Source organism: Saccopteryx leptura, chromosome 5 (assembly GCF_036850995.1).
Source record: "Saccopteryx leptura isolate mSacLep1 chromosome 5, mSacLep1_pri_phased_curated, whole genome shotgun sequence".
NCBI classification, from domain to species: Eukaryota; Metazoa; Chordata; class Mammalia; order Chiroptera; family Emballonuridae; genus Saccopteryx; species Saccopteryx leptura.
The window spans coordinates 8,767,364-8,793,964 of NC_089507.1; the positions used below are offsets into that span (position 1 = coordinate 8,767,364).

Below are 26,601 nucleotides of genomic sequence, written 5' to 3' on the forward strand. Positions count from 1 at the left end.
CTCACCCTAAACTAATATGTAGGTGGGTAAGCTTTATGTAAATTGTGTATACAAGGAAGGGCAAAAGTAGGTTTACCGTTGTGAATACATGAAACAGTTTATTCATATATTAGTATTTGTTAATCTATTGTTTTCTACACAACTGTGAAGCACTCTTGCCCCACCCTGTGTATATACATCCACACACACCCACATAATATGGCTTACATATTTGTATACACATACAGGTAAGCTATATGGGTTAGGTAAGTCTGTAGAGCTCTGAGGTCATTGGTTCTCATGGACAGGTTGAGTTTGCTGTAGATTATAGCTAAACAAAGACAGTATAATGGCAGCAACTTTATATAAAAGACTGATGTAGCCTTATATTCATTAACTTATTTCTTGAACTATAAATGACTAAGAAAGTTGACTGATTTGTTTTTTGTCCTTTTTATTATAGGAAAACTAATGCTATATTTTCACCTTGTTGACATATTTATATTACAGTCTTAGTATAAAATTTAAAATATATATTTGAATACTTCCATAATAGAATATATTTAAATGGGATGAAATATTTTCTTTTGGTTTTTAAGTTTTATACTTTTGGGAAGACATTTCTGATAACTTTTAATATTTATTTTTGATATAAAATATATTCATTATCAATTTTTTCCAGGCTTAAAATGCGATGAACATGAAATAAAATCTGAACTTTAACAGTCGTTTTTCATTTAGTGCCTTGGTTTTATTTATTAATTCCAAGGTAAAAGTACTTAGAGTAGACTCAGATTTGGGAGGAGGTATTTTTAAAAAACTAGTTGTGAATATTAAACTGGTAGTTTCTTATGAAAAATAAATTGTAGTAACAGATGAAAATGCCTTACTACCGTATACTTTCCCACTATTTCACATACCTACTAGTTTATGGTGATACTAATAATAATTTGTATCTGAACCCCTAGTACCCCAGAGGTAGAGACATAAACGCTTTAGATAGCTGTTGTAAAAGAATAGAAAACATTATCAGCTATAATATATTATTAGTAATTTCTTAAACTAAGCAAGTTTGAATGTGGATTGATTTCTTGACTGCGTCTTCCTGTACTTTTTAATGCGGGGTTTGTTATAAGGTGAATTGGAACTGAAACTGTTTGTTGGACTATATTATATCACTGTATAATAATTATAAAAATAAGGATTTAATTCAAGTTGTTCCCACTCATTGAAAAAATTATTTGTAGTGGTGTTTAACTGTACAGTGTTAAAGTCCTATCCTGATATGATGAAACATACTTATTCATGAATTTTCATATGAATGAGAATAAATTGTATATTTTATGTTAATTTCAGTTTTTATACTGCTCAGATGGCCTATAATAAAAGCACTCTGTGAATGGTAAAACATCATGCAGATGTGATACAGTGACATTGTAGCTCTGAAACAAAGTGGCGCTCATTTCCAGATGCCCAAGTGCCTTCCTATCCCAAGTAATTGTCGGTGTGGGTTTCTGTTAGTTCTGACATTTTACACTCTGTCCTTTGTTTGCATGCAGCAAGGAGTTATGGGCGAAGACGAGGTAATTCCTTTCTGTTTGCTGTGGTATAACTGTTCCCGCTTGGGTTTTACTGATCAATGTTGTATTAATTATCACAGATTTTTATACTGATCAATGTTGTATTAATTATCACAGAAAACTCACAGAGTAATTGTATTTTGATTTGAGCACTTGTCAACGTTTTGAATCCTAAATCTCTTAACCTTTAAAGAACATTTTATACTAATATGATTATTTAATAAAATTATCCCTTTTAAACTGTCCAGATTTTAATTATTTTTAAAGTTGTTTTATACTTTAAAAATAAAGTCATTTTAATAGCTTGCTTAAGAAATATATTTAATAAATTCTATTGGAGGTGACATGTAATACATGATTTTTCTGCTCTCTAAATCTATAACTGATTGTCTTCTCTATGGTATATAATTTATATATCTAGTTTATTAATTTGATGTTTGACCCAGTTGAAGGTAACAAATGAATTAACACTATATAGAAGTCATGTTACTAATATTTTTCTGTCTTCTAAGAATATAATCTTTTCCCCACATTCTCCCTCTCGGGGTCTCTCTCTCTCTCTCTCTCTCTCTCTCTCTCTCTCTCTCTCCCCTACAACAGTCTTCCCCCCAGGATTCTTATTATCTTAAGGAAAACACTAGGATTGTGTGATGCTGGACTATTAAACTTTCTATGAAAGTGGCTGACATTTTCTGTGGCTTAAACTTGGATTTTTTTTTTTTTCATGTGCAAATGGTGATGGGAGGAGAAGCAGCAAAAGTAACTTTATACTACTAGATTACTTTTTAAGTGAATGGTAATCATATTTATAGAGTTGTTATATGTGCCAAACTAAATAGAAAGAATTTTCCTTGACCCTTGAAATCTCTCTTGAGCCATAGAGAATAGACGATAATAATACCTTTTGATACATATTATATGTATGTACTAGTGCTCCAATTTATTTTTTATCTAGTCTTGAGTGCATATTATACTTTGAAAACAAACAAGCAAAAGCATTTGCCACTACTGAGGATAGAAAACAACATTTTTTATTCTTAGGTAGTATTTCCAGTTTTGTATTATACATCGTCTGAATTTAACTTCATTTTTGAAATCTGAAACTTCAAAAGCTTGACTGAATTTCCTGATTCTTCAGTATTCTAACTAAAAATTAGAGCTATAGAAAACAAGCTAGATAACTTTCTAATGACCATACTTAACAACTGAGAAGAGAGAAGGGAATTAGAATTTTAATGTCTGTTTTCAGATCTTTGGACTAGCTCATTTCACTGTGCTGTTCTAGTATGGAGCTTCAATTCTCTTGGGAAAAAACCCTCTTATGAAGCTTTACTCTTAAGGTATTTTTGAAACTATAGAGCAATGTAGGATTCTTTTCTTACTATATACTTTTCATGTATTACCTTATTCATCTATTAACCCTAGCAGTTTATGTTTAATCTAATTTGGCACACTCCAGTGTAAATGTCATGATCTAGGAAGTTCTTAGGAGGAAGATAACAGAAATTCACATTATTACTTATTCTTTCATCTTAGTTCTATACTTGTAGACTATGATTAAAGTAGTAAGAAAAAATGCCTTACTGTATTGTGTTTTTACTATTGTTCAGTTTCACTCTTTTGGGGTAGAAGAACCTACAAATATGTCCTAGTCTTAGAGCAAAAAAGAAGAAAGGTTATTTAATTTTAGTTGAAAACTATTGTAAATATTTTAGTCTAAATTATATTTTAATTAAATTTTACTTCTCTCAGCATATATGATTTTACCTTTATTGCCAATCATCTTGCACTAGATATATGTGTCTATAATTCTTGGAAAGTATGTTTAAAGTGTACTGTAATGTAAGACATAAGTATTTAGTGATTCTCCTTTTATTATCAGATTAATATGTTATCGAAAAGGACAATTGACAAAGTGAAAAGTAATATTTTTATTGGTTATGTTTATACAATTAACTTCTCTTAAATAAATGTAACTTTTATGGCTTCTAGAAAGAAAATGGTCATTATTTTTTAGCAATGAAGACTTGTTAGTGTGGCTATTATGTAATATGTTCTACTTTTCATTATATCTTTTGTTCAGCTGAACTTTGGTTAATAGATTATAGATAGATATTTGCTGTTTTACTAACCATAACATTTGACTTAAAATAGGACATTATTGTAGTTAGTATTATGGAATAATTGTCAATGTCATTATAATTATACTTACAATATTATAGTTAACATAAAAAGTTTGTCATTTTGAGTCACCTTTGTATCTGACATTGCTTATTACATAGTGATTTCTTTAGCCACTGCATTCATGGACTCCAAATATTTATGGTCTGTATTTTTTCTCATGATAAATCTTGTTAGACTTTATTGTATTCATGCAACTACTAAATTTGTGTGTATGTTAAGAAACGTTAAACAGAAATAGTTTCCAAAGTATGAGCATATCTGAAATAAGCATTAGATAAATGTCTTATCAATTATTTGTATGCATGTTTTTCTCTACCTCTTATTATTTTTTAAATGTAGAATTATTTATTTAAAATTCATCCTTGGAAAGTTGAACCAGTTATCCACAATTAGTACCAGTTTTACTAGATCTTGATAAGGTTCATTTTGTTAAGTAAAATAGTTTCATTTTGAGGAGCTTTTTTTGCATAGATCACAAAGAATATTATTAACACTTGCTTTTTATTAATCCTTATGTCTCATAGTAAAGATACTGGGAAAGTTAAAGTTATATTCACAAGGTTACTCAGGGAACATGGATATCTTTCAGAATAATTTACTAATTTGAATTTGAATCTGTAGAATAATAATTCCAGTTCCTTATACTCAGTATCATTTTTTTCTTGTTTTTATACTTATACATTTCAAATGAATAATTCCAACATTTAGCGAACTACAGTTTACAGACATAGGCCCCTCCGTGTCACCCCGGCCCCAGTTCTGTGCAAGGCAACACGTTTCCGACTTGCTGACATCACTAGCGTCATTATGTGTTATATTTTTCAAAATGATAACACAAATGACATTTTATGTTGAATATTTATTACTTGTATGTATTAAGGCACATACATAGATTATATACATTGTCTCCTTATCCAAAAACAAAATTCTTCCTCCATCACAGGATAAACAACCTGTCTGCATTCTTACTTTCTTTTCTAATAAACTTATAAAGAATCATCATTTTAAACTATTACCTTTGAAAATAATACATGTTCTCAAACATAGTTGTCATTTTAAAAAATCATCATCTTAATATCTCACATTGTTATTTCATTGCTGTTTTTTTCTTTTGTTACTTTTCTTTTACATTGTTTTTTCAAATTGAGTTGATTGGGGTGATTTTGGTTAATAAATGAGAAGTGTCAGGTGCACAGTTCTGTATCACATCATCTGTATGTTGCACGGTGCGTTCGCCACCCCAAGTCAAGCCTCCCTCCATCGCCGTTGACCCCGTTACCTTCTTCTGTCCCCCCCTCTTTCCCTGGGCTGGACTTACACGATGGAATACTACTCAGTGGGGCAAAAAGAATGCAGTCTTACCAGTTGCTACAGCGTGGAAGGACTTGCTCGGTGAAATAAGCCAGTCAGAGAAAGACAAACACTATATGATCTCACTTAGATGTGGAATCTAATGAACACAGTGAGCTCACACAAGAGAAACAGACTCCTGACTATAGAGAAGACTGGCAGTGCTCCGGAGGGAGGGGCTGGGTGAAGAGGTGATGGGATTAAGCAAAGAAAACACCCTCCTAATGGAGAGGAGAAGGCACTGCATTATTTTTTATTGCCACTGTCACAATAATATTTTGGCTTTCCTCTTATTTTTCTTAACACTCTCTTTATTTTTTTTTGAACGTTTTATTTCTCCTTTGTAAGTTTTCCAAGGTACTGTCCTCATCTATTCCTCTGGAGTTTTTATCTATGACATTACCAAGAACCTTAAACTGTCACCCCTGTGGAGTTGACTCCTTTTATTTCCTCGTATATAGGACTGATTTCCTTTCTCCACTTCATTTGCAATCTCCATACATTTACTTTTTTGATATCCTGTCTGCTTATGAAATATCAGATACCAAAAACATTTCACTTCTTGTACTGGTTTCTGGTCTTTACTGTCCTTATATTTAGTTAATGATTCTTACCCTCCTAAAGCACAAGAAAGATGTTATCTTGCTTGAAACCCTTGTATCATTGTTTTCTTTACCTACTAAATGAAGTGTCTCCTTTAGCCTGGCTTTTCTACTTTGACTACTCTATTTCTTAAGTAAATTTATTTTTCCTACTCTTAATGTTTTTTTCTTCCACTTGAGAAATTTTCTCAAAACCATGTCCTTATAGGCCCTGGCCAGTTGGCTCAGCGACAGAGTGTCGGCCCACTGTAGACCCGAGTTCAATTCCTGGCCAGGGCACACAGGAGAAGCGCCCATCTGCTTCTCCACCCTTCCCCCTCTCCTTACTCTCTCTCTATCTCTCTCTTCACCTCCCGCAGCCAAGGCTCCATGAGAGCAAAGATGGCCCAGGCGCTGAGGATGGCTCCATGGCCTCCACCTCAGGTGCTAGAATGGCTCTGATTGCAGCGGAGCAATGGCCCAGGTGGGCAGAGCATCGCCCCCTGGTGGGCATGCCGGGTGGATCCCAATCAGGCACATGCGGGAGTCTGTCTGATTGCCTCCCCATTTTTAACTTCAGAAAAATATAAAAAACAAAACAAAAAATACCATGTCCTTACAAATATTTCTACTTATAAATATCATGCCCTTTCTGATGCCCTCCCAGTTTTAGCATAAATGCTGTTCATTTTAACTGGGGGATTGAAGAACTCACCCATCTGTTAACCGGATTACTCCCTTCCTCTGTCTCCTTCCTATGAGGTGTTGGAAGCTTCCCTACAGATCTGTGCCATGGTTACATAATAATGGATCTCACCTCTTCTAAACGTGCATTGCTTGAGAGCAGGGAGCTGTGTTCTATCAAGAGATTTTGATTTTTGATCCCCACATGGTCTAGCTTATGGTTGCTGCCGAGGATTGCACAGGGTGTGCCTTATACGAAGGTGCACTCCTGAAGGGCAAGCTCAGATGGGGACCGAAGTGCTAGACGGAATGGCTTTTTCTGTTCTGCACATGTCAGAAGCCCTCTCGACCCTGTCAAAGAATTGGCACATGTGTAATAAATTAATGCCGGACCTTATTTTACAAGTATTGCTAATGCCTTTGTCCTTCCTGTAATGTCTCTGTAAGTGGCTTTTCTATGTCCTCTTATCTATCTAGTTAGTCTGTGCCGTTTCCTTTCTGCCACCAGTCTAATGGTTTCTCCTGTTACACATCCAGTCTAAGCGTCCCCATCCTCAGATTCTTGTTGCTTTCCATAAAAATGTGAAGTGAACTAGTGTTTATGGTATAATTGTTGTCATATTACTGTTCATTTTAAGTCATTTCTCTGACTGCTTCTTTCTTGACTCTTAAGTAATCAAAACCTTAAACTATCTGAATTTCCTTTCACTTTTATGCATGTATCACCTTCATTTTTTAAACCATTGAATTTGTCCTTGCTCCTTTTATGCTTGACTTTTGATGTATCATTTTCTCAGGTCTGAGATTCAAATTACATTTGTTCTTATATTTCAGGTCGTTCTTCCCTTTTTCCAATCGATGACGGCTTGCTGGACGATGGTCACAATGATCAAGTTGGTGTTTTAAATTCACCTACATGTTACTCAGCTCATCAGAATGGAGAGCGAATAGAACGCTTCTCTCGGAAAGTCTTTGTTGGTGGTCTTCCTCCAGATATTGATGAAGGCAAGTTGATGATTTGGGCTTAAAAAAAATTGAAATGTGATGTTAATGGGGTATGGAATTTTTTTACCTCTAGAAATTTTCAGTTAGAATAGATATCCTCGTTTTAAATACTTTGTCACTTGCTAAACTGTGGGTGTAATTGAACAAGTAATTTTTTAATGTTTATTTTTTTACATTATATGTTATAATCCTTACTGCTACTGTGAGCATTTTTTTTATAAAAATTTTCATACCCTAGGTCATATCCCACTTATATTTTTAAGTATGTTCTTTTGTGGGAAATCTGCTATTCTCTTTCACAACTAAGAGGTGATTCAATGATTCAATAAATTACTAGATTATTCTGTGTAGTGATCAGTATAATAAGGTTTCCACGGGATGAAGTGACCTAGAGTGGGTTTGGATTGGACCTGTGCGTGTTTCAGTGAAGCTTCCTGGCGTGTGTCCAGTTGTAGTATATTTTAGGAGTGTTCCAGATTTCCACGTCTCGTTTCAGCTGTGTTTCTCTCCCAGACTTGACTCAGGGAGCAGTAATGGATCTCTTTATTTTACTTAGCATAATATTGGCATGTTCTGCAAGCCAGTGGTATTTAAAGTTTAGTATACTATAAATTCATTATTATCCATGCAGTTTTATATAAAACTTTGAAAGTCACACTGAATTGATTATTCTAGCCAGTATGCTACTTAAAAATGAATTTATTTGGACAAAATAGCTATTTTTATATGTAATTTTAATAAGGATATTAAAATGTAATAAGTATATGTTTTCAGTGATTGTATTCTAGCTTATCTTAGGCTATTTGATACTTTTAAATATTAAATCTTTAAAGTAACTTACAAAGTACGGGATATTTGTAATGAATCAATAAAACTTCCTAATGCGTCTTACTGTACTTTGTTCAGATGAAATAACTGCTAGCTTCAGACGATTCGGGCCTTTGGTAGTGGATTGGCCTCATAAAGCAGAAAGCAAGTCCTATTTTCCACCAAAAGGTAAGAGTTTCTAACATTCTCTAGGAAATCAGTTGTGTACAGATGAAAGAGACAATTTCAATTACTTCTGTTTTCTTTTAAAATTGAAGACGACTACATCTTTGTATAAAAACTAGCAATATGGTTGTAGAGGCTGGTAAGAGGTATGGAGTGAGGCAAGCTGCCCCTCAGAGCTATTCCCTTTCTCTGCGAGCCAGTAGGGAGTCAGGGGACATGCTGTGCTTTCTCTGGGATGGTTTGATGATGAGTTCAAAGACTGAAATGGCTAAAGCATCATTTATGTCTAAAGCATCATTTCAAGTCATGTGAATACAGACATATGGAAAAGCTGCCTCCCATTAGGAGGGGGTGGTGACCACACAGGACACCTCTGTACAGGGATGTGTTATGGAATTGTGCGCCTGAAACCTGTATAGTCATGTAAACCACTGTCACCCCCATACATTCAATTCAATACATAAATAATGTTAAAACTGCCTCTCTACTCAGTGAAAGTAAAGTCTGTGTGAAGTGAGATTAAAAAGAAACCTGTGAGTAGTTTAAATATTGCCGAATTTCCGTGAGTGTTTTCCAGATAACATGGACCAAAGCAGAGTAGTGTGTTCAGTGTTGGTGAACTCAGCCAGAGGAGAAAGTGACCGAGCACCAAAGACCACCTAGAGAGAGACAGGGTGTCAGGAAAGACCAGGTGCCAGTCACTGATGCTGGGGTGCGTGTGGCTGGCCGCCAGGGGACAGGGAGCACCAGCCAGGCAACACACATCTGAGTAAAGCAAGGCCCCCTCGGCGGGGAGCAGGGAGGGCAGGGAGAGAGCTGAGCGGTACTCCACTCGGTCAGACTTCTCATGGCGGCTGCCCTGAGGTGTTCAAGGGTGAGGCTGAGACAGTGAGACTTTTTTACTGTATTATTGAAGTACAGTTTTAGGGAAAAAAATACACTTATTTTCATGGCTGAGTGAATTTTCAAGCCTGAAAACACTCCACTAGATCTAGTAAATGGGCTGATTTGGGCTCTGGGAAAGGAAACATGTTAGAGTAATTGACACAGAAAAATTAGCTAAGGGTTTCTGGGGATGAATTATACGGGCTATCTCTACTTTTTGTCATTGAGAATCATAGAACCTATATTGCTAGTTCATGTAATATTTTAAAGAAATTTAATAAAGCAATGCTTTTTTTTATGCCTTTAGACCATATACTTAGGGATTGAGAACACCTTTGGAGCCAGGGGTTCTGATCCCAGGCCTCTATAAGAATCTATTAAAAGCTATGGCCTGGCCCTGGCCAGTTAGCTCAGTCCATTAAGAGCGTTGTCCCGAAACAAGGTTGCAGGTTTGGTCCCTGGTCAGGGCACATCTCCCTCCTTCCTTCTCCCACTATTGCTTCCTGTTCCCTCTGGTTCTGTCATCTGGCCTTGCCCCCTCCGGCCCTCAGGGCTCTCCTGTAGAGCCTTCTCTTGGCCTGAAGGCTCTAACAGTGTCCTTGCATCTCCACCGCCTGTTTATCTCAGCTTAAATATCATGTGCACAGGACGCTACCAGGACCCTCCCAGTGAGGTCAGATCGAAGTTTAGTCTGTCCTAGCACTGTTCTCTTCCCCAGCATTTGTCAGTTTGCAGTATGACGCTCCCACAACGTTAAAAATACATGGTTATTTTGTCAGAGTCTTCCAATAATCTGTGAGACTGTCTTTACTCATCTTTGTGTTTTTAGTAATATGTATTAATAATTGCTTGATAAGTGATATCAACAACTGTAGGCTAGAGAAGTCACTTGGACCTGAACTAGGCAGGGGAACGCCTCACAGAGAAGTTTGGAACTAAATCTAGAAGGTGCTGAGCAAGTCAGACAGATAAAAAGTTGTTGGAAAGAGTTACAAGCAGGAACTGAAGTATAATTTTAAAGAGACTCAGACTTGGTTTGTGTGGAGACATACATATTTCTACACGAGCCGAGGGGACAGTGCACAATAAGCCTAGGAAGGTGGGTTGGCACAAATGTAGTGAAACTGAATACTCGCTGTCTTTGTGGCTGTGGTGTGTGTGTGGTCGTCGCTGTGGCTTTTGAGGTGGTTGTTAGTTTATCTGAAACTGAAAACAAAAATATGTATATATTAGCATGCCAAATCAGGGTTGTTTTGGAACTACAATTGTAGTTCATTGTAGCCATCGCCAAAGACCAGAGTTCCCGAACTCTGCAAGCGTTTTTGTCGTTGCCATGATTCATCATTGTTCATGGATTGGGGAACTCTGGTGTAGAAGCTTCCAGTTGGTGAAGCTACCTTGCAATTAAGGCTGTGAGTGAGGGTCGCCCTTTGTAAATATTAGAGTGCTCTAATAAACTCTAGACAACTATAGACGGTTTATTTTTGGTAATAGTAATTTAATATTTAATGGTCTTCCTTAGCTACATCATAGTTTATTCACCATGTTGCTTATTTTTTTGTGATATAAACATTTCTTTCCTAATAATCACAAAAAAATAATTAGACAATATTAAAAATATTGAATTTAAAGTATTTTCAAATTAATATGAGAATAATTATATCAAAAAGTAATATCATAAAACTTAAGCAACATTAAAAATATTAAATTTAAAATACTGTTTTAGTACATTAGCCTTATATCTTTTCTATTATTATAAAACAATTACAGCTCTCAAATGCTCAGCTTTGTATCAAAAGTAAAGCCTTCACTTAAAGAAAAGCAGTCTTCATTTTCTTTTATTTTTTTCAAGCATATTTAAATTGTTTCTAACAGAAAGGTTCCAAGATGCACTTCTTACTTAATCTTATGTAATTGTACCATTAAAAGTTTTTATTTGTGTAAATTGGTTTGATGTCTTATTTATGCCATCAAATGATGTATTTTTATTAAAATGTAGTAGTTCTGTGTCACATCAGGCCTTTGTGGCAGTAAAAGCCACTGTTGGCAGCAAGCACAAGCAGTGTGTTTTGAGTTCTGTGTAGAATATGACCTCACACTTCCTTGTTTAGTGGAACAGACGTGCACGGACTGCTGGATGGCTTCTTCATGTAGGACTGGGTTAGAGTGCTCCATGTCTGCACAGCAGTCTTGTCAAGGACAGGGAGATTTTTAGGTTATTTATAGTTATCAGCTGCTGGAAATAATCACATAATAGCAAACCTGGAATGTAAATTTTGATGCCTTTTAATAACAAAATCTACTCTGCCTGCTGGGGGCACGACTGATTAAGGGTTGACAGTTGGTGTCACCAGGAAAGGAGGAAGTCCGTATTTCCGGTGACAAGGAACCTGAGCGAGAGCTCGGGTCTAGCAGTCTAAACAGTCTCCAGACGGATAAGATTGTTCATCCCAGTGAGGCCGGCTTTGAAAGTTCTAACCCCTCCTGAAGGAATTACTTCATTCTAACCTCTTTAAGATAGTTTTCTTAGTACCGTTTGGAACTTGTCAAGTTGGCCGTAGAGTTATCCCTCTACTATGAAAATTCTTTGGCTTTTCCAAGTGTGCTATAGTCTAAAAATATGTTCGAGTCCTTGTTTTTCAACCGCCAGTCTGTGAACCAATGACAGTCTGCCAGAAATGAAGATTATAGAGTCTATAATCATTGGGTCTATAATCTTTATGCAACATCTGGGTGGTTTACTCGTTCTCAGACCAGCACAGAATTTCTGGAGGACCGGAAGCAGCCCACAGACCAGTGGTTGAAAAACACTGTTTACCCTGAAGGCATTTATAGAAAACTTCAGGTTCTAATGTGCTCAACTGAATAATCTTTCCAAATTGTTTGAGAAGGCATTATCACTACCAGAAAGAGCATGGGACTGACCTGAGTTTAAATTACTCAACCAATTACTTGCTATGTGACTGCCTTCAAACAAGTTATTAACCATTTGATACCTCAGTATGTTCTCTATAAAGTGGGAATAATGTTTCATAGACTCATGTACAGCAAATAAAATAGCTAATGTAAATATTTTACCACGGTACTGGATAGTAAGTGCTATATATCAATATAAAGTAGCTCATTTACTGAGGATGTTTGTGTATGTGTTCCATTGGGTATTGTGTTCTCCTGTAGAAATTATAATGACTCTAGTCCTATTTGATAAGTTTCTTTCCTTAAAACAACTTGTATTTTCTAAACAGTAATGAAATTTGGGATATTATCACGTATGTTGACATATTGCCTCCTTTGTCATGGTTATTACAGGCTACGCATTCCTCCTCTTTCAAGAGGAGAGCTCCGTTCAGGCCCTCATTGATGCCTGTATTGAAGAAGATGGGAAACTCTATCTGTGTGTTTCCAGCCCTACTATCAAAGACAAACCAGTAAGTAAACACCACGTGATCACAAAGCTACAAGTCACATTTTCCAAAATGTTTTGAAATGATTGTTAGTGGAAAACAGTTAAACCATGTTGAGTTTAGGTTTTAAAAAGTCGTTTAATTTATAGTTCCTAGATAAAAAAATAACAATTTGTTTCCAAATCCAACTATCCAAACTTTTAAACAATGGAAAAAATCATTGATAACCAATACAAAACGGCATACACTGTAAAGGGAATAAGACCCAATAAAATAATGTCCTTTTCTTCATAGGTTCAGATCCGTCCTTGGAATTTAAGTGATAGTGACTTCGTGATGGATGGTTCTCAGCCCCTGGATCCCCGAAAAACCATTTTTGTGGGAGGTGTTCCTAGGCCACTGCGGGCTGGTGAGTAGAATGCTAACAAGTTGTGTGGGATTCTTCTTTAATCATTTAAATGCAAATTAATTCAGTAAACATTTGGTGACTATCATGTATATGACACTATTGGGCAGGTAAGGGTCAGATGCTCTAGTAGTTGCTAATGACAGAATTCTGAGACAAATTCTGAGAGCTGTTCTTGAAACCATCAAGTAACTGGAGAATTGGACACTCATCTGTCAATATCAGTAGCTAACTTCACAGACTGTAAAAAAATTCATGCAAATGCTTCTGACTTCTTATGTATAACTTTCTAAGATAGGAGAATTTGTGGCCATTTTTGTTTTTTTAATGTGAGTTGATTCTGATATGTGAAATAGAAATATAGGGTATAAAAACCAGCACTTGAGTTGAGTGATACACTCATGTTGTCAGTACTCAGGAAGCAGAGATTTACTGGAAGATGCGGTAGAGGACCATAACTGTAGCTGTAAGTGGCCACTGTACAAGGAAGTGTCAGGGCACTGTGTAGCCCGTGCAGGGGTCAGTGCCTCGTCACTGGAACACCCTCTGCCAGTATGGGAGACATAGGCTGCAGAACTGTTCACACATGTAAATGCTCCAAAGGAAGACTGTGGAGAATAGAAAAGCATATGACCACAGAAGGTGATATAGTCTGGCACTTCAAATAGACTTGTAGTTGAGCTAACATCTGAAACTCGAACAGAAGGAGTAGTTTGGGGTGGTCAGGAGTATTAGGAGGAGTTTTCAGATAAAGGGAACAGCCTTGTCAAAGGGCCTCAGTGGAGGGCAGCAGAATGTGTGAGAGGGACTGAGAAGCCCAGGGCACCTCCTCGGGCGTCGGGGTGAGGGGAGACAGGAGGAGGCACTGGAAAGGTAAGAGGAGTCTGCACGCACAGCCTCTAGTAGGTCACTTTGGTTTTTATTCTCAGAGCAACAGGGAACCAAGAAAGAGTGTTTTTAACAGAAGGAGATATCATCACATTTGCATTTTTGAAAGATCAAATTAGCTAACGACTCATGGAGTGGAGAACCAGGTTGAGAGTAGGTATTGGTAGACCAATTTGGTTTCCTGTTATTGCAGCCCAGGGGACAGGTAATGGTGGCTTGGGTTTTGGTGGCAGTGGAGAAAGAGCCAAGTGAACAGATGTCATAAATGCAAAGGTTGAACCTGAGCTTTCAGTCTTTGGGCGCTAGGTAGGTAGATAGTGCTACCTTTTACTACATTAAGAAACGGTGGAGAAGGGGCGGGCTGGGGGGAAGATTTGGGTCTTGGTTTTGAAAGCTGTGGCACCACTCAGAGCTCCCAAGGAGAGATTTTAGGGAAACTATTGTTATCTAATATAGTATTTCTGCCTTTCAGAATTTTGAATTCTTTTATACTACTTCCCTTTTACAAAACCACCTACATTAGTGCCTGTTTACTATCAAACAGAAATATAGAGAGGATTTTTGCTTTTAAATTTTAATAACCTTTACAAAAGGTTTCAGAGGGAACCTTCTACTTTTAGATGGCAAGAGAAACCTGTATATTTTTTAAAGAACCACACTTGCTGCTCTTCTGCCAAAAATCTTGGGGCGAGGGAGGGATCAGAGGCAGAGAGACCAGACTGTTGCCGTGGTCCAGAACAGGATGTTAGTGGCAGTGGTGAGCTGATGGGATTCTAGATAATGTCTTGAAAATCAGGTTCCTGCACTACCTGTGCGGCAGGGAGGAGGGGAGGGCCCGGCCCTGACTTGCCAGCTTGTCTCCCCCACCCGTCCTTGCTTACTCACCGGCTCAGCAGAAACTCGCTGGGCAGGTTCAGTGGGCGGCACGGGCTCAGGAGTGCCGTGCTGAATGTGCTGAGTGTCGCTGTGTCTGAAGTGTCAGTGTGAGTTGTCCGGTAGACAGTAGGCAGATGGATCTGGAGGCCAGAGGAACGGCCCCAACGGGAGGGACGTAGGAGCTGAGAACGGATGGTGCTAATAAAGCTATGCCAGGATCAAGTCACCAAAGCCACGAGTGTAGCGGGAAACCCGGACTGAAAGCTGAGTGCTCTGGCCCTGGAAAGTCAAGGGGCTGAGGAAGGGCTGGCAGGAGAGCCCAGGAAGGGGTCACAGTGAGGCAGGAGGAGAACTGGTAGAAAAGTGGCTCCTGATAGCTGGATGGAGAAAAGATCTCAAGGGGAAGAAAGAGATGAACTGTGTGCAGTGCTGCTTACGGGAAGATTGACCATGGAACTTGAGTGTGGGAAGGTGACTTGGCATTGAGCAATTAAAGTGGAGTTTTGGGGTGAAAGTCTGATTGTGAAGGGTTGAACAAGGAATGAGAAGAGAGGGATTAGAAAGTATAGAAAAGAAATGTTTAGCAGTTAGGGGAACAGAGAAATGAAGCACTCACTGGAAGGAAGAAACGGTTGAGAGTTTTAAGATAGGACCAGTTACAGTCCACGGGGAAGACCCCAGTGCGGAGAGGAGCCCGGCGGGCGGATGGCACAGAGAGCTGAGGACAGCTTCCACAGAGCCGCTGCCTCTGAGAGCAGCACGGGCTGACGGACCAGGGAAAGCGCTGGGGGCAGGGAAGAGCAGGAAGGGATAGGCATCCAACGATGTTTTAAACAGAATAAAAGCTCTTCGAAGCTGTTGCTTCACAGTGTTTTCTCAAAGTTGACGTGAACATCTTCTTCTTGTGAAGTGGAGCTTGCCATGATCATGGACCGGCTGTACGGGGGAGTGTGTTATGCCGGCATCGATACCGATCCTGAGCTGAAGTACCCGAAAGGGGCCGGTCGGGTGGCCTTCTCCAATCAGCAGAGCTACATCGCTGCCATCAGCGCTCGGTTTGTCCAGCTCCAGCACGGCGACATCGATAAGCGCGTAAGTCATGCACGGGGAGGAAATCGCTCATGTCCCACAGCAAGGTGCTGGTGCTCAGGGTAGTAGAGTCAATATAACTCCGTATTTTTATAGTCCTTTCACTCTGAAAGATACATTCATCAAAATATCTCTGAAACGTAAAATTCTTCAATGTACTTTCATCTTTAGGTATTAACATAAAAAATGTAAGTGTCATTTTAAGGCATGCCAAAAGTGTGTATTAACCAATGAGGTCTTAATGTCCTTCTAACCACGGAGGCCGAGCTTGGTTCCGGAGCTTGTGGCCTGGAGCCCGACTGCCGGGGGTCCCCTTCCACTGTCACTCTGTGATCTGGGCAGGGAACCCTCCTGTGCTGCTGCTTCCTCGGTCATAGAGCAGAACCAGTTCTGGACCTCCCTCCAGAGTTCTTGTGAACATGAAATGAATTCACATGTGTGTATTCACAATGAGAACAGAGCTTGGTACTAAGGGCTATGTAAGTATTACTTACTTTTCATTGTTAAAAATCTAAAATAAAAATAAGTAATAAATATGCAGATAAACTAAGTATACAAAGTAAAGTAATTATGCTAAACTTGAACACATTTACTCTCCAGTAGCATTGTTGGGTCATCACAATAAGAACTCTTAGGGAGTCCTGTGAATGCTACCTGGAAGCCAGCACAGTGATTCTTAGTACTGGTACCGTCTACGACAGGGGACAGGAGGGGACAGGACTCGGCTGTGCACTTACAGTACTGCCACCATCTACAACAGGGGACAGGAGGGGACAGGACTCGGCTGTGCACTCACAGTACTGCCACCATCTACGACAGGGGGAAGGAGGGGACAGGACTCGGCTGTGCACTTACAGTACTGCTACCATCTACGACAGGGGACAGGAGGGGACAGGACTCGGCTGTGCACTCACAGTATTGCCACCATCTACGACAGGGGAGAGGAGGGGACAGGACTTGGCTGTGCACTCACAGTATTGCCACCATCTACGACAGGGGACAGGAGGGGACAGGACTCGGCTGTGCACTCACAGTACTGCCACCATCTACGACAGGGGGAAGGAGGGGACAGGACTCGGCTGTGCACTTACAGTACTGCCACCATCTACGACAGGGGACAGGAGGGGACAGGACTCGGCTGTGCACTTACAGTACTGCCACCATCTACGACAGGGGACAGGAGGGGACAGGACTCGGCTGTGCACTTACAGTACTGCTACCATCTACGACAGGGGAGAGGAGGGGACAGGACTCGGCTGTGCACTCACAGTATTGCCACCATCTACGACAGGGGAGAGGAGGGGACAGGACTTGGCTGTGCACTTACAGTACTGCCACCATCTACGACAGGGGGAAGGAGGGGACAGGACTCGGGTGTGCACTTACAGTACTGCCACCATCTACGACAGGGGACAGGAGGGGACAGGACTCGGCTGTGCACTCACAGTACTGCCACCATCTACGACAGGGGACAGGAGGGGACAGGACTCGGCTGTGCACTTACAGTACTGCCACCATCTACGACAGGGGAAGGAGGGGACAGGACTCGGCTGTGCACTCACAGTACTGCCACCATCTACGACAGGGGAGAGGAGGGGACAGGACTCGGCTGTGCACTTACAGTACTGCCACCATCTACGACAGGGGACAGGAGGGGACAGGACTCGGCTGTGCACTCACAGTACTGCTACCATCTACGACGGGACAGGAGGGGACAGGACTCGGCTGTGCACTTACAGTACTGCCACCATCTACGACAGGGGAAGGAGGGGACAGGACTCGGCTGTGCACTTACAGTACTGCCACCATCTATGACAGGGGGAGAGGGGACAGGACTCGGCTGTGCACTTACAGTACTGCCACCATCTACGACAGGGGACAGGAGGGGACAGGACTCGGCTGTGCACTCACAGTACTGCCACCATCTACGACAGGGGAGAGGAGGGGACAGGACTCGGCTGTGCACTTACAGTACTGCCACTATCTACGACAGGGGAGAGGAGGGGACAGGACTCGGCTGTGCACTTACAGTACTGCCACCATCTACGACAGGGGACAGGAGGGGACAGGACTCGGCTGTGCACTTACAGTACTGCCACTATCTACGACAGGGGAAGGAGGGGACAGGACTCGGCTGTGCACTCACAGTACTGCCACCATCTACGACGGGACAGGAGGGGACAGGACTCGGCTGTGCACTTACAGTACTGCCACCATCTACGACGGGACAGGAGGGGACAGGACTCGGCTGTGCACTTACAGTACTGCCACCATCTACGACAGGGGAGAGGAGGGGACAGGACTCGGCTGTGCACTCACAGTACTGCTACCATCTACGACAGGGGACAGGAGGGGACAGGACTCGGCTGTGCACTCACAGTACTGCTACCATCTACGACGGGACAGGAGGGGACAGGACTCGGCTGTGCACTTACAGTACTGCCACCATCTACGACAGGGGAAGGAGGGGACAGGACTCGGCTGTGCACTTACAGTACTGCCACCATCTACGACAGGGGAGAGGAGGGGACAGGACTCGGCTGTGCACTCACAGTACTGCTACCATCTACGACAGGGGACAGGAGGGGACAGGACTCGGCTGTGCACTCACAGTACTGCCACCATCTACGACAGGGGAGAGGAGGGGACAGGACTCGGCTGTGCACTTACAGTACTGCCACCATCTACGACAGGGGAGAGGAGGGGACAGGACTCGGCTGTGCACTTACAGTACTGCCACCATCTACGACAGGGGACAGGAGGGGACAGGACTCGGCTGTGCACTTACAGTACTGCCACTATCTACGACAGGGGAAGGAGGGGACAGGACTCGGCTGTGCACTCACAGTACTGCCACCATCTACGACGGGACAGGAGGGGACAGGACTCGGCTGTGCACTTACAGTACTGCCACCATCTACGACGGGACAGGAGGGGACAGGACTCGGCTGTGCACTCACAGTACTGCCACCATCTACGACAGGGGAAGGAGGGGACAGGACTCGGCTGTGCACTTACAGTACTGCTACCATCTACGACAGGGGAAGGAGGGGACAGGACTCGGCTGTGCACTCACAGTACTGCCACCATCTACGATAGGGGAGAGGAGGGGACAGGACTCGGCTGTGCACTTACAGTACTGCCACCATCTACGACGGGGGACAGGAGGGGACAGGACTCGGCTGTGCACTTACAGATTTCGTACTGAAAACCTGTAAATTGTTTCTGTATAAACCTAATCAATAGTCTAAAATAATCATGTTTACACTTATACTACATATGAGATATTCTAAGAACATTAGGTAAATGAATTTTTTTATACCCTAATTAGTAGATATAACTTGAGTGGCTTCTTATTTTCTCAGTGTAACAGTGTCTTGAAACTTCTTCTTGGAGGCTGTTTGCTCAATTAAAGACTGTTTGGGGAGCAGGAGAGCTGATTAACTAATGCTAATTGACTACACCATAGACTTGAGAAGTGTCATCAGTTTAATTCCCAAACCATACCATTTAGAAAGGCACAGCATAGATAGGTTTAGTTCATGCATGTAGATTGGCTTTTTTGTTTATATTGTTGCATAAAATATTGCAAAAAAAAAAATTAAGAGAAGGGCCTCTGCTTTTATTCAAACATGCATATCAAAATTTTTTGAACTGGTTCGAACTGTAGAGTTCCTCTGATTCAGCAGTTTTCAACCTTGGCTGCACATTAAAGTCACCTGGGAGCTTTAGGAAAACCTTGACATCTGGGTCCCACCCAGAGATTCTGCTGTAATTAGTCTGGGATGCAGCTAAGTCTCCCCCCAGGGAGGCTAATGTGCAGTCACGCTTTAGACCCCGAGTGTTGTCAAAACCCTACTTTTGCAGAGAGGTGATACATCACAGAGGAGGTCATCTCCATTATTTATTTGTAGTTTTTAATGTGCAGATGCTGAGGGAAGAGATGGTTGCATGGTCATACCTCTATTTCCAAAATGAGAGTGAAGGACCAATTATTTGGGGCAGAGTACTGATTCTTTTTTTTTTTTTATTTTGAAATTAAATTTAATAGAGTAAAAGTGGTCCTTAAGAACACATAGGCTTCAGGTTAACATCTCTATAGCATTTAGCCTAACCAGGAGGTGGTGCAGTGGATAGAGCATTGGACTCAGACGTGGAGGACCCAGGTTCCAAACCCCGAGGTCACTGGCTTGAGCGTGAGATTGTAGATATGACCCAGTGGTCACTGGCTTGAGCCCAAGGTTGCTAGCTTGAGCAAGAGGTCACTCACTCTGCTGTAGCCCCCCCAGTCAAGGTACATATAAGAAAGCAATCAGTGAACAACCAAGGAGACTAAGGAGCCATAATGAAGAATTGATGCTTCTCATCTCTCTCCCTTCCTGCCTGTCTGTCCCTATCTGTCCCTCTCTCTGTCTCTGTCACAAAAAACAAACAAACAAAAAAAACATCTCTATAGCATTTGAACTGATTGCATTGCATGCCCATAACCCAAAGTCAGATCATTTTCCATCACCATATATTTGTCCCTCTTTACTTCCCTCCTGCTCCCCCTCCCCAGGGTAACCACTTCACTTTTAATCTCTGTCCATGAGTCTCAGTTTTATATCCCACTTATGTGTGAAATCATATAGTTCTTAGCTTTTTCTAATGTACTTATTTCACTTAGTGTAATGTTCTCAAGGTCCATCCATGTTGTCGTAAATGGCAATATGCCATCATTTCTTATGGCTGAGTAGTATTCCATTGCATGTATGTACCACATCTTCTTTACCCAGTCCTCTATCGAGGGACACTCTGGTTATTTCCATGTCTCAGCCGCCATGACCAATGCTGCGATGAACATGGGTGAGAGTATTGATTCTCAGATAGCAAATCAGACGCAGAACAAGTGAATTAATTACATGGGCCTTCTCAGAAAGGCACTGACATCCCTACGAGAAGTGGATCACTTCAGATCTGTGCTACTAAGGCACTATGAAAGTAAGAACAGGCATTGACATCCCTATGAGACGCTGATCGTTTCAGATCTGTGCTACTAAGGAGTATGAGAGTAAGAACAGGTGAAGGACTGATGCAATTCTCTTTTACACAGACACAAGTTAAGTGCTAGAGATTATTATTAATCAGAAACATATTGATTATTATCTAAAATCATAAATCAGTTTATTTATTTATTTTTTTACAGAGACAGAGAGTGAGTCAGAGAGAGGGATAGACAGGGACAGACATACAAGAATGGAGAGAGATGAGAAGCATCAATCATTAGTTTTTCATTGCACGTTGCAACACCTTAGTTGTTCATTGATTGCTTTCTCATATGTGCCTTGACCACGGGCCTTCAGCAGACCGAGTAACCCTTGCTGGAGCCAGAGACCTTGGGTTCAAGCTGGTGGGCTTTTGCTCAAACCAGATGAGCCCGCACTCAAGCTGGCGACCTCGGGGTCTCGAACCTGGGTCCTCTGCATCCCAGTCCAACGTTCTATCCACTGCGCCACCGCCTGGTCAGGCCATAAATCAGTTTTAAAACCAATTTTCCATCTTTGAAGTCTATGATTTTATTAAGTAGATTATGGTAGCTTCATAAAGTAATCTAGAATTTAAAAATGCAATTAATTGAAATAATTGCATTTGTAAGATTTTATTCAAGAGTTTGACATTAACTCCTGATACTTGCAGTTAGCATTTTATGAAGTATTATAGCAGTGAATTAAATAACACAGAAACTGTCTTCAGTTTGCTTAAAGTCCATGGCAAGAAATAACTAGGAGAAAGAAACCCAGAAAGCGTGTGTAAATGTACCACATTGATTCAAATAGTCTTAGAGTTTCTGCTTTGCTAGATGTTCTGCTAGGTCCTAGATGCTAAGTGATGAGCAAAGGGACACTTCCCTGTGGTCACAGAGTTTGTCATCTGATGAAATGACATCCAGTCATTCCCATGCTACCTTAATATGTTTTTTGGTCATAGTAAAGTTCTTCCTTAATTATAGTTATAATTAAGATAATGAACAAAAGTAGCAGCCTGGCAATCAAGATAGAATCCATAAAGGAAAAAGATGAAAGATAAAGATTGAACATAAGAAGTTTTAGAATTTGTTTCAAATATTAAAAATAAAAGGCCAATGGAAAAAAAGTTAAAAATCCTTACTTGGCAAAGAGAACTTTTCAGTTAATTTTTTTTAAAATGTAAAAAGTTATTTGCATTTGTTTGTCTTCTTAAGATACAATTTAGAAAAGCAAAATAACCCAATGTAAAATGTTTACCCTAACCGCAGTTAATGAAATATAAATACACGCAACAATATCATTCCATCATCTTGTGAAAGTTTGTTTTACAATTAATCAACTTTTAGGTTGTTTCCAGTTTCTCGTTAGTGTTTTTATTACAAATAACACTGTAGAAAATACCCTTATATATTCAGTTACTGCACACATACAAGTATTTTGATAGAATACATTCAGAACAGAAATTGTTAGGTCACTGTTTTTTATGGTGGGCAAACACTACCTTACCTCAAACCTAGCTCTTAAAATACTGTTTTCTCTGCTCTCCTCAGGGAAAGCTGAGATCTTAGGCCGCCTGGCCCTCTTCGTTCATAAAGTTATTACAAGCAAGAAAGCAAGGCTATCTTAGCTAATAGTAGCCAATGCTAATTTGTGGAGTATTTATCCTGTGCCAAGCCCTCTCTTAAATGCTTTCATTTGCATAGTCTTCACTCTGTGAGGCAGGTTCTTTTATCCTCAGTTAACAGATGAGGTTAAGAGGTTTAGCATTCAGGGCCCTGGCCGATTGGCTCAGCGGTAGAACATTGGTCCGGCCTATGGAAGTCCTGGGTTCAATTTCTGGCCAGGGCACACAGGAGAAGTGCCCATCTGCTTCTCCACCCTTCCCACTCTCCTTTCTCTGTCTCTCTCTTCCCCTCCCACAGCCAAGGCTCCATTGGAGCAAAGTTGACCCGGGCGCTGAAGACAGCTCCATGGCCTTCGCCTCAGGCACTAGAATGGCTCCGGTTGCAGCGGAGCAACGCCCCAGAGGGGCCAAGTATTGCCCCCTGGTGGGCATGCCAGGTGGATCCTGGTTGGGCACATGCGGGAGTCTGTCTGTCTGCCTCCCCCCCACTTCTCACTTCGGAAAAATACAAAAAAAAAAAAAAGAGGTTTAGTGTTCCAACCTTACTGGAATCTGAGGTCTTCTACCAAGTCAGGCCTTCACATTGGGACTTTGACTTTCTATCTTATAAACCCACAGAAATCTAGACATGCCCTTTATAACATGATCTACAGCCTGGTCCTGACCAGCTACTAGGAGCTGGGCACAGCGCTGGCCGCAGCGGAGAGGGGCTGCCGTGGCCAGTGCCTGCTGGGGGCGCCGTCTCCCCAGTGGTACTGGGATGAGGGAGAAAGGAAAAATGCAAAAACCATTTGCCTTCTGTGACTATTTGATATCCCTTTACTTTTTACATGTAGTCATCTCTGAAAATATTAACACACAGCACACAGGTTTTTTAAAGATGTTAACTTCAAGAAAGGCGAGGGTGGAATGTTTTGCAAATCAGTCAGGTTTTTATAGTTTTTAAAAGTATTTTCTGTCAATGGAAAATATAGTAAATACCATTCAGTTTATAGTCCTCTGAAGATTAAGTTACTGAAAATACAGTAAAATTACCAAACCAAGTGCTTATTTAATCACGTGGTCAATTATGAACATGAAACATCATATAAAAAGAACAAAATTTTTTTTAACCTGCTATATGGTAAAGTATTTCTCTGGGGAACTGCCTACTGTCTCATCGTTAATGATGATGTTGTTTTTCCTGTAAACATTTTAAATTATTACTAACTTGATTTCTGAAGCAGACTTTAATGGGACATTCTCCTGTTTCCAGGTGGAGGTGAAGCCATATGTGCTCGATGACCAGATGTGTGATGAATGCCAGGGCGCACGCTGTGGTGGAAAATTTGCTCCCTTTTTTTGTGCCAATGTCACTTGCCTGCAGTATTACTGTGAGTTTTGTTGGGCAAATATCCACTCGCGTGCAGGACGTGAGTTCCACAAGCCATTGGTCAAGGAAGGCGCTGACCGCCCGCGTCAGATCCACTTCCGCTGGAACTAGGAGTAGCGCCCCTGCCTCTGTTTGACAGGACGGGGAGGCTGCATGTGGCTTACTGTGTCTGAAGATACTGACATGCAGGAGAAATAAGTGCATCTTCTGCGTTCACCCAGCTGTCGATACATGCATCTTTATCAGCAGCCAAAACACTACGGGCCTCTTGTTTTTCACCAAAACCCTACATCTCAGGCTTACTGATTTTTGTGATATTTTCATGTTAAAATAAAATGTTTTTTTGTATTTTTTCCAAGTTATTTTTATATGTAAAGTTAAAATTAGATATGAGAATGTTTTGCGTAGGGGCAAACAGTCTGCTGCTATATAGTGGGTGAAGCGTGCACTTATTTCTAAACGTGGGTTTTTAACGTCAAGATCCGCCCCAGTAATTTACCAAAGGTAGCAAAATAATAGTGAAGATGGAATATGTCTGCTACAAATGCTTATTTTTATTGTTGCTATTTTCAGTGTATACATAAACTAAAATTAGGGTTGATTTTTTTGCTCTCCATTTTGACTTGCAAGAAATAATACCTCAAGATAATTGATTTATTAGCTATTTTTAAACATTTTTAATCACAAGCTGTATTAGCTTTGCTGCTATATAGGTGTTATGTGTAAATGCCACCTGTTAATACGGGATTGAAAACGTTAGAGACACACTGCATTGCAGATAAATGCAGGCAGCACAATATGGCCTAAACTGCCATAGTTTTAGAATGTGAAAAAACTTGCATGTTTACTTACCTGTATACACCATACGCATGCACTAGAATTATTAACTAATGAGAGGTGAGGTATTGCAAACGTTCACAAAAAGCTCTCTTGAATCTAGGTAGCATGAACAAATTATAAAATTTGTTTAAAAAAAGCAAACTTGCATGCATTATTGTGACTTCAAGTTTAAAAAATTGTCCTACATGTGTACAATATGCAAATTAGTTTTAGATTAGAGAGTGCAGCCATTTTGTGATCTGGTCAGTAGTGGAATTCGATTTTATGCAGACTGGATGTAATATTTGTAATCCCTGTGCAATTTTGTGATGTGCGGTTCTAATTCATGTGCAGTGATTTAGTATAGATAAAGACTGAATAAAAGAGAAATACTAGAATTTTAAAGAAAGTTGATTTGAGCCCCTTTGATAGTTCATGGTTATGACATTCTTTATAAACCAAAGATGGCCAGCACACTGCTAACCAGTCACCAAATGTAAGACCCACAAGAAGCCCATATTTAAACAAGTGAACTTTATAGAAGAATGCAAAACTTGAGTCAATTTAAGTAAAGTCAAAATGGAGATGGGGAAATACACAGATGGCTAGTTGCATAAAATTCAATTGTACCTTAAAGACAATGGTGAAATCTGGCTTGAACTTGCTTACATGTTTGACCTATGTATATTGGGGTCTTCTGTCTAAACTGGGGTCACTGTTGCATGGAACATTGTTGTTCTTAATGGTTAAGAATTGCTTTTTTAAGGAATTTTGTTGAAGGAATTTTGGTAACGACTTTGCTTGCAGTTTTGGGAGCAGTGGCGTGGGATTACGCAAGCTGTGTTTCTCTTGGTACTGAACACTAGTAGAATGCCGGTAGGGAGGTTTTTTCTCTTTAGAACATTTTTAATGCAACCAGCCCCTCTATTTTAATGTAAGAGTTACTCTGCAATCTAAGCAAAGCACCAACAATGGTAAATGTTTTTTAAAATGCAGAGCTAAGATTCTTGACTCTAAAGAGAGAAAATTACAAGGGTGTTGTCTTAGAGCAACCCCTTGGGACAATCCTTCATGTGAGCAAAGTGTTGATCTGAACATTGGTTGTCTACGGTGTGCTTTTTGTACTGTACAATACGTGGTTCATGTCTAACTCTGCTGTTTTATTGTGGTTGTGGTTCAAGTTTTTAATGTTTAAAGTTGATGCTGTTTTCAGAAGAGCTTTTTACTAATTTATTTGTCAATGTCCCCTATTTGTTACTTAACCATGATCCTCCAAATTTTTGGAGTCTTCTTTTCTATCCTTAACCCTGCCAACCTTGATCCATCTGACATTTGTTATGCACTATTTTTATATCTCTGTGAGAGATTTTTCCAGCAGTCAGCTGTTTTCTGGCACACTTTTTTTGACTGATGACATCTCCTTTGCTATACCTCAATTTTTGGAATTTAGAAAAGAAATCAGTAGTTTTGCAATGTTAATTACTTAGATATTTAATTTCGCAGATTTTTAAACTTTATTTTCATAATTTCTGCTTAATGTTTAAAATTGAAGAGCCTTTTCATGTACTAAATAATGAACACTAAAATAAATTATATGATGAAAATAATTGGAGATGTTGAAAATCACTATCCCTTCTTAAACAGAAATAAATATTGGGAACGAAGGGACTGTAATGGGGACACCCTCTTGGCCACGGGTAACAGTGACAGAGACGTGGGGTTGGTTTCACCTGCGTTTCTGTTACAATTACAGCTTGTTAGTCTAATATTTCGTTCCTTCCCCACCTCCCCCCTACCTCTTTTTTTTCTTTTATGTACTACATTCTTATTTTCTAACTGTTGAACACTGTATTGGAGTTTGTTTTTTTCATTTACA

At 40.3% G+C, this 26,601-nt stretch overlaps 1 protein-coding gene across 6 annotated transcripts in view; it reads left to right on the forward strand.

The window, feature by feature from the left end:
- CPEB2 (cytoplasmic polyadenylation element binding protein 2) overlaps positions 1–26,601 on the forward strand; it is a 62,801-nt gene that overhangs the window by 35,041 nt on the left and 1,159 nt on the right. For 3 of the 6 annotated variants that reach the window (XM_066387183.1, XM_066387181.1, XM_066387184.1), the window contains 7 exons: positions 1,539–1,562; positions 7,193–7,363; positions 8,270–8,359; positions 12,551–12,669; positions 12,940–13,054; positions 15,726–15,907; positions 23,790–26,601. The exon at positions 23,790–26,601 is cut by the window's right edge and continues 1,159 nt beyond it. In XM_066387183.1, the coding sequence (XP_066243280.1) occupies positions 1,539–1,562; positions 7,193–7,363; positions 8,270–8,359; positions 12,551–12,669; positions 12,940–13,054; positions 15,726–15,907; positions 23,790–24,017 (929 nt within the window). In that variant the 3' untranslated portion in view covers positions 24,018–26,601. The remainder of the gene's footprint in view (positions 1–1,538; positions 1,563–7,192; positions 7,364–8,269; positions 8,360–12,550; positions 12,670–12,939; positions 13,055–15,725; positions 15,908–23,789) is intronic. The other 3 variants (XM_066387185.1, XM_066387182.1, XM_066387186.1) reach the window with 1 other exon arrangement.